At 38.0% G+C, this 21,698-nt stretch overlaps 1 protein-coding gene across 6 annotated transcripts in view; it reads left to right on the plus strand.

Moving 5' to 3' along the window:
• TMEM196 (transmembrane protein 196) overlaps window positions 1-9,571 on the plus strand; it is a 67,665-nt gene extending 58,094 nt beyond the window's left edge. For 2 of the 6 annotated variants that reach the window (XM_031940657.1, XM_031940658.1), the window contains exons 3-5: window positions 3,353-3,607; window positions 5,164-5,237; window positions 8,126-8,193. In XM_031940657.1, the coding sequence (XP_031796517.1) occupies window positions 3,353-3,607; window positions 5,164-5,237; window positions 8,126-8,132 (336 nt within the window). In that variant the 3' untranslated portion in view covers window positions 8,133-8,193. Of the gene's footprint in view, window positions 1-3,352; window positions 3,740-5,163; window positions 5,238-8,125 lie in introns of all 6 variants that reach the window. The other 4 variants (XM_031940659.1, XM_003772122.2, XM_031940660.1 and 1 more) reach the window with 3 other exon arrangements.
• Window positions 9,572-21,698: the final 12,127 nt, after the last annotated feature.

The raw sequence follows: 21,698 nt of genomic DNA on the forward strand, positions 1-21,698 counted from the left end.
GAAACACTATTCCATGGATTATATTACTATTTCCTCTTATTTCATATCCAGAAAGATAGTCATAAAAATGATTATGATTTATGTGTCAATCTCTTGCATAGATGATGATCAGAGTAGAAAAAGCATTAGATTTGAAGATAAGAAAACTTAGGTTTAAGACTCCTAAACCTCAAGAAACATCTGATGACTGTGTGATGCTAGGCAAGTCATTTAATTATTCTGTGCCTCAGTTTTCTTATCTGTGAATAGCATTCTCTAATGGTCTCTAATCTTCTTCCCAATTCTAAAACTGTGATTTTATAACACTCATATTTGACACCAGAGATTCCATTTCCTCTCTTGAGTCTTTTATCTTAGCTGGATATTTCGGTAGATAATGAAAAAGTTTAATCCAGTGATAACTCAATAACTGAGTGCCTTCTGTGTGTGATTCTCCCACAGGGTACTTGAGTTTGTTAAAGAAAGAATATTCCTTTCAACAGATTCCTTATTTCATTAGCCATGATGAAACTTCTTAAATCAATGTTATCATGATTATTCATTTGGCTTAAAATATATGATAAATCTGGGGATTCCTGGAAATTATGGTCAATTACATTAATAATTCTTCTAATCTATGCTGATAACAACACAGACTTGGCTCTCAATAAGGCTCTATGACCCTGGAAAGTCATTAAACATCTCACTACTCTAAGTAGCTAAAAATATAAATTGCAAAGCATTAATCTGAATTTATAGGGGAAATTTACTCACTTTGGGAGTTCCTCAATGCTACTCAAATTGTTATTGTTGTTGCTGAATTATTTTCAGTCACATTTGACTTATTGTGACACTATTTAGGATTTTCTTGACAAAGAAATACTATAGTTGGCCATTTCCTTATCTAGCTCATTGGAAATTGAGGCAAATGAAGTTAAATGACTTGCTCAAAGTCACACAGCTAGTATGAGGCCAGATTTGAAAACACAAAGATGAGTCTTCTTGAACCATGCCCCATTCTCTCTGCTGAACCCCCCCACTTCCCCAATCTCTATCATTTTTGAGCCTGTAACAAATTTAGATATGTCATCACAAAATTTTAGAGGAGAAAAGGACCTTCAAAATAATCTTGTCCAATATCCAACCTATAAAAAGAATCCCCTGTGTAACTTGTAGATTTTTGTGCTATTCTTAAAATGATAAGTTTTCCATTTCCTCTGAACACCAGCCCTCTGTCCAAATGGACATCCTTCAAGACCAGACAACACCAGTGTGATATAATCTATCAATTGGCTATCCAGGTACAAAATACTATTATCAACCAGGTAGCATTTATCAGTATGGTTCACATAGCTATCAAGATAGAATTCAAAAAGATAATCGCAATTCTTTGCCTCTTCAGAACCAAGGAAAGTACTTGCCATAGAATAGGCTTTTTATAATATTCTAATGATTACCTATTAATTGTTAAAAAGCAAGATGTCCAGTGTTTCCATTGTTTCCTTGATCCACAGAAAATTCTACGTAATAAAAGAAGTGAGATTAGTTTGATTTAACTTCTTAGTGAGCCCAAGCTCATTCCTAGCAATTCTTTTTTTAAATTTTCTAAGTGCTCAAAAATTGTTTTCTAAATTCATAATTCTGATTAATCTTTTGGTTCTGGGATCCATGCCCTTCCGGTTTCGTGAAAACTGAGACTTCACTTGTCCATCCCCAGATCCGAGTTTTTGATCTACTTTCACCAACTCACTTCAAATCATTCTCCTTCAATCTTAAGGTAGTTAAGTTAAACTACCTTACTTGCTTTGCCCTGAACCTTTTATTTTCCCTTTTTCCTTCTATTCTTCCTCATGCGGTTTCTCACAAGCTGTTCTCATGCTTGAAATTCATTCCCCCTCATCTTCCTCTTTTATATTTCTTAACTTTAACAAGGTTCATGTCAGGTGCCTCCCCCAACAAACCATTTCTGATTCTCTCAATGATTAGTGCTCTCACCCTCTTGAAATTAGGTGACTTCTCATTTTTCTGTATAAATGTGGTTTTCCCACAGTTGGATATAAACTCCTGAAGGGAGAGTTCTGTGCTTTATCTTTATATTCTCAACACATATCCCAGTATCATGATAGAGTGGGCATCTAGTACAATTTCTTGAATTTTGAATTCTGATTAGCTAGCTATGTGTTTAGACATAGAAGCATATATGCATATGTGAGTGGATATAGGTATGTATGTGATATGTATGTATACATGTATGTATACATGTATCCCTATGTATACATATATATATATATACCTATATATACTTATGTGCACATATACATATAGGAAAGACTTTACAGGAATCATTTAATGCAGATTTAGATTTACTAAGTATTCATTATAAAGTCAGTCAACTTATAGGCTCCTGTGAATGTACTCAAGAGCAGATATCCTCCTTTAGAAAACATTTCAAGAACATGGTTTTCTATATAAAAGAAGATTCATATTCAATATGGGGGCTCACGTTCAGTCCTCCCTGGCCATCATACTTTTATGTGTGCCATCTTTTCCTATTAAAACATAATCTCCTAGAGAAAATACTGTTTTTGTATCCCCAGCACTCAACACAGTGTTTGACTATAGAAAGTGTAAAGAAATATATTTTCACTCATTCAATCAATTCAGTCAATAAATATTTTTCAAATGTGTGCTAAGTATCAGAACTAAGCACTGGGGATTCAAAGAAAGGGAAAAAGACAGTATTTACTGTCAAGGAGCTCAGAACCTCTTTATTCACTCACTTGTTCATTCATTCATTTCTTTATTCATGCATTAATTTATTCCATTCATTCAACTTCCCTTTATTTCTTTTCTGACAACATCCACTGTCATACCATATCCAGGCCCACTGGATGAAAATAACCCAACCTAGCATGTCATTCTCTCTTGACCTTCAGACCACCAGACCCCAATAGGCCGTGTGGAAGGAAAAGTCACTTGATTCTTCATACATTTTGGTTAAGCTGAGAATCACCAACAAGGCTTGAGGTGAAATGGAGAATGGCTAAACATTACCATCTGCATTACCCCTGGACCGCCAACCTGCTTGACACTAAATCTGTCCTGATGATGCTCCCTATGAACTTCCAGGCCTTGCCATCTGCCCTGAGATAAAATGGGCTTATCTGGGCTATGTCCCTCCATTAAGGTGTGGTCTCCTTGAGAGCACAGACTGCATGATTTCTATTTGTATCCCTAACCATAAGCACCATTCTTACACATAGAAAGGGCTTAATGAATATCTTTTTTTTCATTAATTCATTTGTAATAGGACTTCTGAATAGGGTTCTCCTCCCCACATTCATTCAACACCCCATCTCTTATTTCTCAACAGATGATCCTTTTTTCAGCCTGCTGCATCTGTGGGCTAATTGGTGGCATCCTGAATTTCCAGTTCCTCCGAGCAGTCACCAAGAAGACATCCTCGCTCTACCCACTGCGCCTGGCCTCCATGTCTCTGGCCTGCATTGGGATTGGGGGCTGTACCCTTTCCTCTTGGCTTACTTGCCGCCTGGCCAGCTACGAACAAAGACGCATGTTTTCTGAACGAGAACACTCCTTGCATCATTCCCACGAAATGGCAGAAAAAGTGAGTTCTGGGCCGGGCCCCATCACTGCCCATTTGTGTTGAAGGGTGCACTCTGCGGCTGGGGGAGCCTGCTGCCACTTGTAGATGAGAAAATGTCTGGGAGACCCATGTCGGCTTAGTCCTGCTGGATTGGTGAGAGCTGTTTCTCAATATTGTATCTTTGCACTTCATGGTTACATATCTCTGCATAATTCTCTGGCATCTCTGTCTATTCAGAGACATAGTCCTAAAAATAGAATTTCCCAAATAATGAAATATCTGATTAATATTAATGCCTATGTATAATACTGGGGGGAAACAGTCCCTGGAGTGTCCTGTGATCACTAATACTAGTTCAGCATTATAATTTTCTTTATAATTCCCTTATAAAAAATTCCCTTCTCCTTATACCCCAAATTTTAACTGGGGGCTTCCAATGGTATAAATCAGATCTAGAAATGCAAAAATAGTAAGGCGGAGGAAAAGGATGACTTCTGACACAGATACTGAGATTAATTTACTAGCTAAATCCAGCAAGGTGATGTTAGGAAGACATCAGTTCAAATCTGCTTATCTGAGCAAATTATTTTATCCCTACTAGCTTTGTTTTCCTGGTTTGAACAATAAGAATAAAGACAAAACCTGTCTCTCAGGTTATCTTAATGATGAAATGAATTAATATTTGTAGTGTCTTTTGTGAACATTAACATGCTATGAAAATGCTAGCAATTTGTAGGAGAGGTTGTTGATGGTGATAGTTCCTGTTCTGTTATCATTAAAATGAAGGTATTGCCCTCCCAAGGTCTCTCTCAACTTTCAATTATCTCTTCGTCCTATATAATTGTTTTTGCTCTTTACCCCATTTTTGGGATCTTCCTTAAAGTTAAATAATATGACAAGCTTATTTCAGGAAGTCCCCTTGAGCCGGGGCTCCTATTGGTCCCATGAAATAGCAGAAGAAATCACTTTCTGTATTTCTATTGAATACTGCCCATATCGTTCAGTCTGCTTTTGCTATTGGAATGCTTCAGTGGAAGAACAATGTCTGTTATAAAAGGAAATCCAGAAAAAAATAATTCGCACATCATCACTTGCATTGCATCATGGGAGGGAAAATGCCAATTTAGGGGCAGAAGGATAATAATTTGCTCCTTTACCATCTTAGTCTGTCACATCAGAGAGGAAATGCAGGCTGGAAATGCCAGATCCTTCATTAGTGAAGTTTTACAGGAATAATTTAGAAAATTAAGAAGAAAATTAAGGGGAGACTGCTAAAGGATCCAAATAAAAGCAATTTCTGATTTATTGACATGGGTTCTCCAAAAAGAAATTCATCTTTGACTTAATGGGCTTTCAAATGGACAGAGGTGAACCAGTAGAAACATTTGCCCATGATCTAACAAATGTTGGCGATGGCTTGCCCTACAGAGATTTCCTCATTCATTTTGGATACTGGCTGTTTTGTGCTTTACATATATATATACATTTGTAAATAATTTATACTAGCATGATTTAGTCATGTTTTACATATGTTTGTCTGTGCAGTATTTACCATATGATTATTATATTTATATTAGAGATTGAGGGGTATTGAAATAACCGACTTGCCCAGCTGCCCGGTGGTGCCCCCGACACCAGAGTTACCTACAAGGTACGCTGAACTCTAGGGAGTTACCATGTCGTTATGTCACATCAGGAAGTACTTGCCTTTCAGAGGGCATCATGAAAACAGCCAATCAGCATGGGCTGATGCTGTGATGTCATTTTCATAGGGGTCACTTCCAGGAGTACCACTTCGAGGAAGTGACCACCTTCTCCATGGCACAGTCTTGCTACTTAAAAGTTGGTTGAATATCTTCAATATTCAGCCTGTCTGGAGGCATCCAAGCCTCTTTGTGCTTGGATGATTCATGCCTTTTTGAGCTTTTGCTGCGTCATGTCTCTAATTCAGAGCCATTGTGCCTTGATTCTCCTTTTGATGTTAACATAATTTGTGTCAGGATATAGAAGAACTATCTATATCTCTCTTGACAAGATTTCAGGAACAGAATTTGATGCTAATACAGTGAAAACTCTCTTAAGGTGCTCCCACCTTCAAAGTTTTCCTTGTGATTTATTTTTAAAGCAAACCCCATATGAACAATGGAGAAAAATAGAGTACCCATTTCAAGATTCACTAGCATGATTAAATAAATCTACCTACGATTTTTACAATATATGTATAAATACATGCATACATATATATATATATATTTTTTTTTATTTATTTGGAGAAAAAAAAAAACATTTATTCGCTAATAGGCAGGTTAGCCTACAAATGAGAGTACAATTCCTTTGCTTTTTTAGGTACATCTGCCTTAAAGACCATTAAATGAAAAATGAAGTCCACCTCCTTTTTGTCTATAGTTTTACTAGGTCTGAATGAAGGTAATAAAAATGAAAGAGGGAAAAAAAGAATTGTTTCCTATAGAAAGCTTTCTGGAATATTTTAAATCACTAAAAAAAAAAAGATGGATAGAGAGCAAGGAAGCCTGGAGTCATTTCTTCTGATAAGTGATTGTTTTGAGTATTTTGCTTGCTTTGAAAAGATGTGCAAAGGAAAGGAAAATCATCCCTGAAAAGTCTGAGCTGAACTTGGTGGTGAAGAGTGACTGGGAGGGGTCTCCTCCCAAGTTTAAATTTATAAATTGCAAGAGTATCTTACAAAGTTCCAGCCACCACTGAGTTACTTGCAATGATCCCCTAATGCATTTTCCTAACTTGTGTTTCACCTCTTTTCCCCTGAAAACTCTCAAACCCAGTTTTTGCAGTAAGCTGGCATTAGAGGAATATGGTACAGCACTTTTGGCCTCTAAATACACTTTCTCAGTTCAAGTTATTTGACTTCTGGGGGCCTCATTTTTCTCATATGCACAATGGGAGGTTAAAATGGCCCCTTGTTAATGAAACTTATCGGATCACTGATGCAATTGGAATGAGAGAAAAAATTGTCGATAATTAGTTGAAAACAGGACAGAAGAAGACCTAGACTTACTGGCAGAGTGCTGTTGGTTCTTCACAGAGGGAAGATAGCCCCAGAAATGTGAGAAGGACATGAAAATATCAGATAAAAATTATCACTCATATTGGAGAATTAGGGAAGCATTCAAATTTCATCTCCTTTCTCTTCTATCTTGTTCACTATTGATTTTACCTAAATAGAAAAAATGCCAAATTTTTAAGAAAGTTTGAATTTAAAATGATTGCAATTCCCCTCTTTTAAAAAGTTACCACTCCCTCTTCTTTTTAATCTACCTTTACAAAGATTTTAAAAACTATAAAACACAACCATAAAGAGTGACCTTGTATTGGTTTCCCCCTCTTCCATCCTTTTACAAAAGGATCTATAAAAAAGAAGAGAGAGAGAGAGAGAGAGAGAGAGAGAGAGAGAGAGTGAATTTGGGCTCCATTAATATGAGTATCTGTGCCTTCAGATGCCAAAAAATAACCTGTCTGAAAATAAATGTGGAATATGTTGAACATGATGCAAATATATGTAGGCAAATGAACAAGGCTTCCCCTCCCCCAAAGAAATCCCCGCTATAATCCATAGTCATGTTCAGAGGGATTTCTGGCTATAAAAGTCCCCTCATATAACTCAAATTAACTTTTTTATAGCCTTTAGATGGAGCCTCTTTCTCTTGGGTCATTCAATGGGTCTCTATTTTCATTTCCTTCCCAAATGACTTTTCCCTATTCAAGTGTTCTTAATAAATGGTCTTTTCAAAAGCAATTTAAGAGAGTTTTTCCTCTATCCTAGTCTTATGATAAAAAAGTCTTTCCCTTGAAGCTACCAGCTGAAATCCCAACCACTGCTGTTAGGAGCCCATTGCTACTCCTATATAGCCAAGAGTGTTGTGGTCATCTCTCCATTTTAGGTCTGTTTCCTCGTTTATAAGATGGGGGGGAGGGTTAGATTACATGATTTCAAAGTTCTCTTTCTAAAATATTTCATCAAATGTACTCAATGCCTACAGGGAGCAAGGAACCTTGCTAGGCTCCAAAGCCCAACCAACCAAAAGGTATGACCTTAATGGAGCTTTCATTCTATCATCCTCTGGTGACCCTTTGCCATTTCCTAGCAGTAAAATTGACAACTGGTACTTGTTACCACCTTTCTTGACAGTCTCTGAAAAAAGGCTTAAGATGTGAACAAATCTGGGTACTTGGTCCCTTTCTATTTTGTATTTAGATCCTTCCAAATCATATTGAGGTAGAGGCCAAGAAAGAAAGATTTCACCTCTCATCCCTCTCACCCCTTTCAACCCATCCCAATCCCTGGTGCCATGTGAATAAAACTTGGCTCTCCCAGAGTGCTGGTCTAGTGCCTCTCTCTAATTTTAAATCAACATTTAATATCATCTATTTAAATGTCACCATCCTACTATAAAAGGTAAATTATCCAATTTTTCAAAGTTCTCTGAAATCTCTGACAAATAAAACCGTTAATTTCCTTCTGCACAAATTCATTTTGATTAATTCATTTTCTTTCTCTAACAGGAAATGACAGACACTATGAGCAATGGAGGACCACAACTAATATTTAATGGAAGAGTATAACACATTAAAAAAAATTGAAACTTTTTTTTTTCTTCCGAATTTCAATCAGAAAAGGATATACCAAAGGATTCATCCAACATGGCAACATTGGTGGCTTTTACTGCCAGGTTTCTGATGTTGTGGGACTTCCTGGAACAATTCTTTCTTGGATTTTCACTAACATTTTCCTCCCTGGATTTGGCCACATGTAGCTCTCCATTAATTTCTGTTGGGCTAAGAACTTTCCAAGAGTGTCCTCAGAAAGGCTTTCTGATCAGCTTTTCAGACCACTTTCATGAAGATTTTTCAGAAGAGAGAATAAATGTAATAAAAATTGGTTTCCAATATGGCCTAAGTCACACTTTGACTAACATGTGAAAAATACAGGGGAGAAAGGAAGGTGGCCTACGATTAGTCTCAATGTGCAAACTATAAAGAATGTCCATCACTTGAGGCTATACTGAAAAATGGACAGCTGCAAGAACACCAGGATTCAACATCTCAGCCATGCCTTGATGTAAAAAAAACAAAACAACAACAAAAAAAACTGTAAATATTTTCAATTTGTGGATTCAGCATATTTCATAATTTATTCATAAAATAAGATAAATAAAATGAACCCCAAATTAGAGGTAAAAAGTGATTTTCTTTTCTTTTCAGAAAGAATATTAGTCAGTATGATAGTTTTACATTATTTGCAAAGTGATTGGAGAGATTGTCAAAAGATGAGAATTTTCTAAACCTTTGTTCTCTTTTATCAGAGTGTGCAGAAGAATCTATAGATCCATAGACAGTGACTCGGGCTACAGAGAAGTGTGTGTACATATATACTGTAAATATAGAAAAATATATAGCATATATTTATAACATACATGTATGTAAATAGAATGGGGGAAATTGGGGAGATTTGAGCTACAGATAAGACCTTATCCCCACACATTTGTGGGGATTTCTTCCTATACCTTTTTTCAGAGACCACACATCATTGAATTAATTTTGTGTGTGTCTTTTTTTTTCTTCTTGGATCCATCTGGTGGATGTAAATATTGCTATATTTGGTGTTGGGTGGTGAGGAGGGAATTTTTGAACAAGATGGTAAAGGAAAAAGAGAAATCTTGGATAAATTAAACCTTATGAGTATGGTTTGTGCAACACAGGTTTTTCTATCATGTTGTCTATTTCATATGAATATAACCCATATTTAAATTGGGCACTTTTGTGTTTACTTATATAGTGTTTACTTTTTCATGGCTTAAATCATTATAAATCCTTTCCAGTAAAACTTAGACTGCTAGATCACAGGTGATCTAGAACTCAAATAATAAAATTCAAAGTGGCTTTGGGTTTCTGTCTTAAAAAAAAAAATTCCCATAAAGCAACCAAGTGTTGATACTTAACCAAAAATTAGACACGCTGACCCAAAAGAGATCTCAGCTTACAAAATGAGAGAACATTGTATAAAAAACTATTCATGCCTGAATCTTTAAATAACCCTTGGTCATTATGATCAGAGATGGGAAATAACCATTCTCTTGGGAAAGCAATACATCTCTTTTGTATCATTCTGTCACCTTTGTTTAACTTCATATTGTATAAAGTCCTTTCTCATGCAATCTCATGTGCTCGTCACCACAACTTTATGAAGCTGATAAAAACAGCTATTATCTGTCCTCATGTAAAGACAACAAAATTAATATCTGGGGAAATTGAATGGCTCCCTTTAGTTCACACAGCTTGTAAGTAGTTGAAGCAGGATTAGAATATGGGTCTTCTTGAGGGCTCTTCCCATGTGCCTTTCAGTCATGCTATTTATGCCTCCATTCCGTTTCATGGACAGAGAACCTCTGATAACAACTAGGGAAATTCATTTTTGACTATTGAAATTTTTCTAAATTAAATATTGATTTTGAGGAGCAAGGGTAAGATAGAGACCACTTTAAAAAATTAGAAAAAGAAATGACTTCTATTAGAGTTATCATGACATCCTTTATAGCGGGTATCTTACTGTGACATAATTGAACTCAAAAATTATGAGAAGGGACAGATTTTTATTTAGAATCTTGCAGTGTATTTTATGCAAAAGAAAAATGTTCAGAACTTCAAATAAGACAGAGCTAGAATTCTGTTGATAAGTTGCAAACTGATTAATCCTTCCCTTCCCAATATGGATATCAAAGAACCTAAAGGTTTATTTAACTTTTACATTCCCTTTGGTTAAAAAACATGGGCCAGTAGCCTCTTTGGGAATGATTTTTTTTCCTTTTCTTACTAAAATCCTTGCCAGCTTATCTGTATCTCTATATTACAAGCCAACTCATTTGAGAAATTATCCACTCATCCCATGAAAAATCATAAACAATTGATGGCATCTGGGTAGTGGGCATGTGCCCACCTGGCCTCTCCTCCTCTAAATCTCAGCTGGTCAAGGGCACTCAGTTGTAGCCCAGCTTTTTAAGATCTATTACTTGGAAGATTAGAGGTTTGTTTTCATTTATTTTTAATAACAGAATAAACCTCAAAGGCAACTCAAAATGGTGTTTCTTCCTTTATGGCCATGTGTGTACAATATAGAGTTGAAATGTCTTAGACCCAGAACTGTTTTCTGGATAAAATATTGATCCCTCTTAAAAACTTTTACAAAATCCAAAGGGGAAAAAAATCTTTTTTTTTTTAAAGTAGCAAATAGACAGACTATTGTTTCTTTAAAAAAAAAAAAAGATGTCATCAGCAACTCTAATAACCATTATGATTAAGAAAAAGAATCAACAACATATGCTAGATGACATATCCATATATCTCTTTTCAAATGCAATTATTGTAAGTTTAAAAAAAAAGTTTCAGGGCTGAAATCACATTGAGGTTAAAATGGAATCTTTTCTGATCTCATTCCAGACAAGGGAAGGAGCTTGGGAAAACATCACAAACCCATGCCTGTGTGCTTGGAAATTTAATTTTCATCACACATTGAATTAAGAGCTATAATTTTATAAGTGCTATATTCAAGAGTTGGCATGAATCAGTGCCCTCCAGGGGGGGACTGTAATGGGAGACCTAACACCCAACTGTCAGGAAGGCTGATGTGGTACTGAGATGGAGAGTCCAGCCATGCCATGGAGGGTCTTGTCTTGCCAAAAACCTCAGAGGGAGAAGGGGGAATCTGCATGGAAAATGGAGAAATCAATCGGGCTGTGGTCAATAAGGGGGAACAGTTGACAGAAGAGTTGGTCCTGTGACTGTGCTGATGTGTGTCTCTTTAATAAATGAGGAGTGTTTTTGAAAAATCTGGCTGCCGTGGGTTTCTTTTCAATCTGACAGCTCAGAGACTTGAAGCAATTAAAATAAAAGTTTCCTAGCGAGTTTAGAAAAAACCAACCTGATCCATGTGCAAAGACAATAGCTGCAAATCTAGGAAGGGCTACACATACACATTGAAATCAAAGATTTTCTGCATATTCTAGAGACAACAATGATATAGATCTGCAGAATGTTGGCCATTATTTCAAACCTCATTATATTTGAGCCTCTATTATATTATATATGGCATATATATATATATATATATATGGCTATTATATGGGGCCCCATTATTCTCTGTCCACAATACATACATACACACATGCATACATATATGTATATGTATATATATATATATATATATATTTCTCTAAGCGATAATCACCAATAAATAGATTTACTAATAAAAGGAGTAAATCATCACTGGAACAAAACAAAACAATATAGAATAGATAACAAGGTGGTATGTATTAATTATCTACTTAAGATCCCTTTCAGGAGACCTTAAGTTGGTAATGATTCAGAGTAGGCAAAACATCCTATCTCCAACATTCAATTTTTCTGAACATTAGAAATGATTATTGGCCCAATGGATATTTGATTTTGGATGAAGGTAATAGGGAAGAGATGTTTGGAAGATTGGCCCTTTGCATTAAGTGCAATGATGAGCTACTTAAAAGAGGGTTGGGATAAACAGAATAAAATAGAATAGAAAAGGTGGCTTTGATCTGAGTTCCAGTGCACAAAGCCAAGAGGACTGCACTCTTTCCCACAGGATTCCAGAGTAGGATTGTGTTTCAGAAGTAAATTTCTCTAACCTGCTACTTGCCAATTAGCAACTGACTGGAGGGGCAGAAGTAAAAAAAAATGGTGGTGTGGTTTAAGGAATTGAACTGCATGCTGTGTGAACATGCATGGATGCTCCAGGGGGAAGAGTTCTCTCTATGAATACAAGTAGCGTGCCTTCCATGACTTAGTAAATAAGACCTAGAAAGTTGTATATGGCTTGGGAAAATTGAACAACTTAACCAGAGTCAAATGACAAATATCAGAGAGAGGCTTTCAAAGCATGTCTTCCTATTCCTGAACTCAATATATCATTTGTCCACTGTGCAATTTTGACTCTATCCAGAGAGGCAGTCACATTAATTAGAAACTTATTCTACAATAAGTGGCCCTTTCCAACAAATGGGACGAATTAGCTTCCAGATGACTCCAGCAAAAATCAATTACAAGCAATCTGTGGTTAAGTATCAATTAAGAAAGGACATCCAGGCCTTCCTTTCTGCCAACCTAACATGCTGTCTAATATTTTGGATCCCTACCCTGCTCTTGTAGTCTCTGTTATTAGTCTTTGATATGTTAAAGACTTTGTCCTTCCGCAAGAAATGTGGTTGAGGTGGTGCAGTGGATCAAATCTGGCCTCAGACATTTAACACTTCCTAGCTGTGTGACCCTAGGCAAATCACTTAACCCCCATTGCCTTAGCAAACAACAACAATAACAATGACAACAACAACAACAACAACAACAACAAAAAACCAAACAACCAAACAAAAAAACAAAAACAAAAACAAAAAACAAAAAATGCTGCTGAGCCCAATGAATTATTCAACAAGATTAAAAAAAAATAAGAAGTTTCTTAAAATCCCCGCAGTGGTCACAGTTCCTGTAAATTAGTTACCTGATTGAATGCAGCCATGGGTTAGTCTAACAACCCAACAATCTCCTGATGAACCTTGTCCTGAGTGCATATAGTCATCCCAAAGAGCATCCACATTCATCACCTGATGATGAACAACCTGATTGCCAGATCCTCCCATTAGGACTGAACAGTCTTCTAATTCAATCATTCAATCATAGGGATCTCTGGGGTCCTTTTAGGTGACAAAAAAAAAAAAAAAAAAACTTTGATATTTATCTCAACTTTTGTTTTTTTTATTCTCTTCAGCTTGAAACTTTTGTCATTCTAGATGAGATCTTTTATTCTTCCTTTTTTCTCTTGAACTTCTAAGTTCTCTACCTTACATATATTACACATTTTAAAATACCAATACTTACCTTATGCATCTTTTGTCAGATGCCTTATCCAGTTGACTATGTATCATATACATCATTTTAGAGACTTACTCAGAGCCTGGAAGCATAAGCTAAACTCACATTATGACATTCATTCTCAAATAACCCTTTTTCCGTTTATAAGATGATTTTATCACAAAAGTTTTGGGAATGAGTGAGGGAAGGAGTATAAGAATTACTCCCATTTTGCAGATGGAAAATAAATTTGGCTGTTTGAATAGAGATCAACGGTGGAGACAGAATAATCAAGTTCATGTCTCATATTGGACATATCGCCAATGGGCCCAGTGTGACTTTGAGTGAATCACTGAAAATCTTGATGCCAATCAGTGTTGCAGAGAAGGTGCTGATTTGTATGAACAGAGAGAATTTTCTTTATCTGAGGGTCCCTTCTATTGGTAAAATTGAGGGTCAGTATTCATTTCCCCCATTTTATTTTAAAATATATTTGCATTTAATTTAACAAGATTTTGAGTCTAAATTTTTCTTCCTCCTTTCCTCCCCTTCCTTCTTCCAAAGATGATAGACAATTTGATAGCGTTTATACATACAGTGTCATATTTCTATATTATTCATTGTGAAAGGAGAAACAGATCAAAAAAAGGGGAAAAAAAAGTCATGAGGAAAAAAAAAGGGTAAGTGAGAAAAAATTCAGAGTCCATCAGTTCTTTCTCTGGATATGGATAGTATTTTCTTTCATGAGTGCATTGTATTTGTCTTGGATCATTGTATTGCTGATGGAGCCCGAGTCATTCGTATTTGATTTTAACACAGTGCTGCTTATGCTGCGTACAATATTCCCCTGTTGCTTATCCTTTCACTTTGCATCAGTCCATGAGTCTTTCCAGAATTTTTTTTTTATCTTGCTGTTAATCATGTCTTATTGCACAATACCCTTCCATTACATTCACATAACACAGCTTATTCAGCTGTTCCCCAACTGACGGGCATCCTCTCAATTTCCAGTTCTTTATCACCATGTCACCATCATGTCACCCTGAAAAGCACTGCTATGAATAATTTTACACATGCAGGTACTTTTCCCCTATTTTATAATTTCTTTCTGATATAGACCTAGTACTGGTATTGCTGGATCAAAGGGTATGCACAGTTTGGTTGCCCTTTGAGCATGAGTCCAAATTGCTCTTCAGAACGGTTGGGTCATTTCACAACTCCACCAACAGTTCATTAGTGTCCCAATTTTTCCACATTTTTTGCAACATTTATCATTTTCTTTTTTTGTCATATTAGCTAATCTGATAACTATGAGGTGGGTATTTCATAGTTGTTTTGATTTCTCCAATCAAAATTGGTTTCTTCATATGCCAAAGAGTAGCTTTAGTTCTTTCAACTCAAAAATGCCTGTTCATTTCCTTTGACCATTTATCAATTAATCAGTGACTTGTCATGCCCCCATCTTACAGAGGAGTAACTGTAGGTATAAAGGAATTGTGTCATTTGTTCAGGGTCACACAGCTCACCAGCAGCAGAACCAGGATTGAAGCCTAGATCTAGATCCACAGCTTATTCAATCTCGCATCCTGTCTGAGAGGAAATTTGAAGTAATTCAAAGGATTCTGATTCTGGGGGATTCAGATGTTCATAAAATGACTGCTGGGGCATTCAGAATTCATGTCTATAGGGGATGGGAATCACTTCCTGAACATAGTAAGCATTCAGGCACTGGCTGGTACATCCCTTATCTTTCTTGTCTGTATTACACACATCCATGAAATATGAATGTAGAGAGGAAACCCACTGCCAGCCCTTCTCACAGAAGCACCTGGGGTGGATGCTTGCTTACAAAGGTACAACTAAGATGAAACTTCAGGGCCTCAAAGTTAGAGGAGGTTTCAAAAACCGTCAAAGGCTACCCATATACAAGACCAAAATGTTGTCTACACTGGCGGCTACTTTTTGTGAAGAGGAATCTGACAGAGGTGACCCATGTCGCTTTGCACATGTAAAGATGGGGAACATGCAAAAGGTCACTTAGTTACCTTACCCCAACTTAGAGTGTTAAGATGCTATCCCTTCCTTTCCTTATACATTTATCATCTCTGCAAAGCCCAAAGATTCCCAGAAGCCATTTAGTTTAATCCCCTCATTAAATGATTGAGAAAATGGAGGTCCAGAATGGTTGAGCAGCTTAGCCAAAGATCCACAGCTAGTGTACGCAGAGATACACTGTGTGTAAAGATACACAGAGGCAAGATCTGCAGACAAGACCTTGGGATCCAGATCATCAGAGTTATTTCTGAACATGTTTATTTATTATTGGCAAGGTTTTTCTGACATCAAGCCTAAATTTTCCTCTTGGCAGCTTGCCCCCATTTCTTTTCGGGCTGCCCTCTGTGTTGCCCTTTGCACAGGACAGCCCTTCAAATACTCAATCTGGACCATGAGGGCCCTCCTGAGACTTCTCTCATCTGCTTATGGCATGACTTCAAGGCCTTTTTCATTCCAATTCTTTTCCCCTGGAATTTTTCTAGGTTATTAATGTCCTCCCCAAATGTGGCAGCCAGAAAGTAATAGCAATCTAAGAGAACAGCATATTGTGGGGGCGCAGGCAAAGCCCTAAAGGGAAGTGGGGAAATCTGCAGGCTGTGTGGAAAGGAGGTTTGAGAGCTGGGGAACTTTTGGCTAAGCATCTCTGTGATTGTTCTTTCTTCCCTGTGATTGCCTTAAACTTTTTTTTTTATTATTATTATAGTAACTTTTTATTGACAGAATCCATGCCAGGGTAATTTTTTTACAACATTATCCCTTGCACTCACTTCTGTTCCGATTTTCCCTCCCACCCTCCACCCCCTCCCCTAGATGGCAAGCAGTCCTATATATGTTGAATATGTCCTAGTATATCCTAGATACAATGTATGTGTGCAGATCCAAACAGTTTTCTTGTTCCACAGGGAGAATTGGATTCAGAAGGTAAAAATAACCCAGGAAGAAAAACAAAAATGCAAACAGTTTATATTCATTTCCCAGTGTTCTTTCTTTGGGTGTAGCTGCTTCTGTCCATCATTGATCAATTGAAACTGAATTAGGTCTCTTTGTCAAAGAAATCCACTTCCATCAGATTACATCTTCATACAGTATCGTTGTTGAGGTATATAATGATCTCTTGGTTCTGCTCATTTCACTCAGCATCAGTTCATGTAATTCTCTCCAAGCCTCTCTGTATTCATCCTGCTGGTCATATCTTACAGAACAATAATATTCCATAACATGCATATACCACAATTTACCCAACCATTCTCCTATTTATGGGCATCCATTCATTTTCCAGTTTCTAGCCACTACAAACAGGGCTGCCACAAACATTTTGTGATTGCCTTAAACTTGCAACTTGTGTGTGACTTGGGAAAGTCATGTCAAAAGCCTCCATCATCCCTTTGCCCTGCATCTACTGAAGTCTTCCTGGCAATGAGGTCCTGGGTCCTTTAGACTGTGTTGAAATGTCACCTGAAAATGTCACTTTTCTGAGCAGGACATGAAGAGGCTGTCGTGGCAATTGTGCTATTCTGCTCATCTTGTGCTTTGTCATCCTTTAGCTAATGTCAGCTAATGAAAAGAGTATTCACACACAGTGTCCCAAAAGATTTAGTGCAGCATTTGATCTTTTTGTTGTAATTTTTTTAATCTTTACAATCTAAAAGAGCATCAAGACTCTGGGGTCACCCAATACATCTTCTAAGAGTTGGAAGACTATAGCTATTATCTCTTTTGAACCTCAGCATAATCCAAAGGTGCTAGAAGTGCTAGAGAGGTTAGCAAACCCCATTTCACTAGCAAGAAAACAGGCTTGAGAGATTCCATGAGTTGCCATGGGTGCTAAAGCTGGGAAGTATCAGAAGCCAGATTGCACCTAACTTCCTGTGCTACAGCTTCAGTGAGTAAGGCCCCATCACAGCTTTTTTACAAAAAGGGCATCACACCTATTTTCTCAATCTGAATTTGTTCCCCAAACTGTCCCTGTCCCCCTTGAGTTTCCTATCACTTACATTTCTTAATTATCTCAAATCCAGCAGGAGGAAAGCAAGATTCCACTCCCTGTTGCCCAATCTTACCAAAAATATTCCTTTTGTTTCCATCTCCAGAATGAAGACTCCACATTTTTCCCCAGATCTCCATTTATCTCTTATTCTAAGTTTTCATCTCTTCTCTTAAATAGACCAAAGTAACAGCCTCCTATCTGGTCTCCCTAAAGACAATTTCTGAATTTTTATTCAGTTTTAATAAGAAAAGAAAATTTTATATTTAAAAATCTAGCTCCTTACCTCTCCATTTCAATCTCCACAGAGCAGGGAAAACTGATAATCCTAAAGCACAGATCTGACTATATCTTTGCCCTCTTCAAGGCTCTTCAGTGATTCCCTCTGCCCTTGGGCACCTTTGATGCCAGCTGAGCCGGTTTCAGGGGCACTCATCCACCTTTGGTGTCCATCTAATTCACCCACCTCTCACCTGTGGCTCCAAGAAGCCATAACATATGAGGCACCTCAGAAGATGGGCTAACCAACCCACTGGTGAGTTGGGGCCGGGAGGAATAGAGTGCTTAGTGTTCTCTCAGTCAAGCAGCCAAGACACCAAGATCACCCACCACATCCCTGGTCATGGCCAATCGTCCTGATTTTTACTGCGCCACTGACTCAGGAAGAGAGAGTTAGGTTGATGACTTTGGGGAACTCTGCTTCACTTCCATTCAATTCACCCTCAACTCAAATGATGCCATTGGTCCTCTTTAAAAACAAAGAACAAACAAATCACCCAGTATAAACTTGTGTCTGACAGTTAAAAAAAATTCCCCATTTAACTCCAACCTGTGTTAATAGGCTGAAGACAAAAACCAGAAGTCCTTTAAGTTTGAGGTAGAGGATCCTGGGAGCTGACTGGCAGTTTGGTCCAAAGAGGGAAGGAGAGCTAGTGAGAGTTGCTGCTAGCCATTAAGTAAACAGCCTCATCCAGGGCACATTGCTCACCACCACCGCCTAGGGTGACTCCTTCTGGTCTCCCTCAACACAGTAAGGGCCCTCCTGGATTCCAGGAGCTTGTATGTGTATATATGTACGTGTACGTGTGTGTGTGTGTGTGTGTAAGTGGTGTAAGTGTATGTGTGTGTATTGTAAAACCTCCCAGATTTTGAATTGTGATATTCAGCAATCTCTAACTAGGATTGTTTGGGACTCTTTTTCTCCCTTCAATTTTACCACCAGCATCTAATGCAAGAGCCAACAGGAAGAAAGAACAGGAGACTGGAGGTCAAGTCTTCCTTCCCATATTGAATTATCACTTATTAGTTATATTCTCTTTAATCCTTTCCTTAATCTTTTGTAGCTTCATCAACTTCATAAAAGGAGGAGAAACATCTTATTGGCTTGAATGAAATAGGCTGCACAAGTGACTTAATTTAATTTTCTGTATAAAGCAATTATTATGCATCTATTAAATTGAGACTCTGTGATAAGGAGGATATGATTTTTAAAAAGTCAGTCTGCTCTCAAGAAGCTGCCATTTACTGAGAAGATGGAGAACATCCACAGAGCAGTGCTCATCTAGGTCCCATGTGAATAATGAGTTCCACGAAGTGATTGGGTATATTTGAATCACACTATTCAAAGTTATATTTAGATAAAATATGGTCCTTGCTTCCAGCTTCCAGCTTCCAGCTAAATAATGGGACCACTTTGTGGCATTCATTATTTGAATTAATCAGTATCTGGCTCTCTGGGGATTTTCCCCCCTTAAGTTCTAAGGTGCAAGAGCTGAGTGCTGATTGGCAGTGACCTTGGTCTTGTCCATCCTAACTGTGGGGCTTTTTTCTCAGTCACCCATTCCTTGCCATTGCGCCAGAAAACTGCCAGCTTCTTTACCCTCTCCTTGTATATCTTTCACCAGCTGCCAGCTTCCCTTTCCTTGTGTCCTCCTGGGGAATACCCACATAAGTTTTCCTTCTACCTGAAGCTCCGTCTTCATGTTTCTCTCTTGTTTTTGCAGATCCTTCCTCTCAGACTCCCTCCTAATTGTCCCTTCTTCTGGCTCATCCCTGCCAAACTTCCCTGCCAATGAAGCTAGGATCATTGGCATTGTGGGTGGAAGAGATTTCAGAAGTAGGCCCTGGAAGCAGAGGAACCAGCATGAGGACTAGGGCTCACCAGTGTCTCCCGCTTCACTAAATTAAAGTGAGCAAAATCCCGACGCCAGTGTTGCCTGCCTCCAAAGTCTGGGATTATGGCCGAATTCTTAGAGATGGGCAGAGGGAATTCAATGGTTGATAGGAAAGAAATAGCTAACAAATGTCCATTGGGATTATTAATAGACACTGAGGCAGTACCAGAACTCCAAAAAGTCTTTGTTTTCTTTTTCAGGTGGCCTAGAGACACATTTTCAGGGCTATTCCAATGGCTCACAAGATCTATCAGGCCCTACCAAACTATAGTAGTTCCATTTAGGAAGAGAAGGGAAACTAGAGGCCAGAGACCAAATCCTCATTTTACAAATAAGGAAACTTGAGGCCCAGAGAGGGAGATTTACCCAGAGTTACACAACTCATCAGCTTCTTAGGACCTTCTGACTTTAATCTCAGTGCCTTTCATGATGGTCTAGTTGTCTGTTGCTAGAAGACCAGCCAAGCTCAATCCAGAGGTATATCAGCAGCATTTATAGGAGGATGAAGGACATTTTTAGCAAGAGCAACTCTCATCAACCTTTGTTTGCTTCCTTAGTATGTCAACCTATTCTGTGGAGTGGGGTGGAGGCAGGGGTCTGTGTTCATGCCCTGAGTGTCAGTACCCTTGCTGCCAAAGGCACCTGATAAGTAGCATTTGAAAGAAGAGGATCGAAGGCCATTCTGGGGCCATGGCTGTTGGGACCTAACTCCTCTCAGGGGATTCCTCAAAAGCCAGGTCTGTGAGTCAGACCAATACAATGGCCTTCTGACTTCATGGTCACATTTTGTTTCTGCCAAATGCAGCGCGACCTGCCTCCATCAGCTACTTCATTCATCAGGTAACTAGACACCTAGATAGTGCCATGATAATCTTTCTGTCATCTGAACACCGGGCATCAGTTGGCCAGAAAGATATTTATTTAAGGGCAAAATAATCTGTCAAGTCTCATGACCCACTTCCTCAGGCTTAAAGAAGTTCTGGGCTTCCTGCACTGGCACAATACAAAGGGTCCCCCAAATTGCCTGATCATTCAATCAATAAGGATCTATGAAGTACCACTGAAATCGTCTCATCCACTCAAAATCATATTCTTATGGTAAATCCGGTAAGGGCTGATAAAAACCCATAAGCTTTGAAATTTGGCAAAGGTTTTTTTTTTTGTTTGTTTGTTTGTTTGGAGTTTTTTTTTTTTTTTAAACCCCAATACAAACTTGAACTGTGGATTTTCGCTACAAGAATGGCTCGACAAGGAGGAACCCACACAGTCCATGACTTTAATAAAGTCCAGTAAAGTGAATAAATCACATATCCCATGTGGCCTGAGGGTTTTCAGAAGCCCTCGGTTGATCCATGGGAGCTGCCACTAAACAGTTTGCCTAATTAAAATGCTGAACAAATCACCCTACATGATTTAGAGGCTGTGATCTCAAAATCTTTGCTTAATGTCTCAGGTTTTATTTTTAAAGAACATTAAGTGAATTCACATGTTGGGCCAACAGAGGTGGCAGCCCGCTACCTCCCAGGTCACTGGGCAGATGGGGCTTCCTCTAGCAAAAGCACAGATTTAGCACCGGGGCTCCAAGGCTACTGCTCCCCTCAGGGGCAGGTCTTATTACCAATGTTCAGAATGTTACTGGAGTCTTACAAGTGGGAGCTTTGCTTGCAAATAAAATTTCAGAACTTGGCACTTTCTCACTCATTTTTTTTTCTCTAAATCACTTTCCTGGAAACATATGTAATACTTCTTACACAAAAGTGCATGGCAGCCAAGAAATCCAATTATTCCAAATCCATAAATCACAGGTTGTCAGCCCCCAAAAGAGAAGAAATATAGGATGGGAATTGTTCGAAATGTCAATGGCCGGCAAAACATATAGAACATTTGTGTTCAGATATTGCCAAGAAGCTTGGATAGAATTAGTAAACCCTGGGAATTAGAGATGACCGTGTCTGAGAGCATCTAGATCAGACCTAACATTTTACAGATAAAG

Source organism: Sarcophilus harrisii, chromosome 5, assembly GCF_902635505.1.
Source record: "Sarcophilus harrisii chromosome 5, mSarHar1.11, whole genome shotgun sequence".
Classification (NCBI taxonomy): Eukaryota; Metazoa; Chordata; class Mammalia; order Dasyuromorphia; family Dasyuridae; genus Sarcophilus; species Sarcophilus harrisii.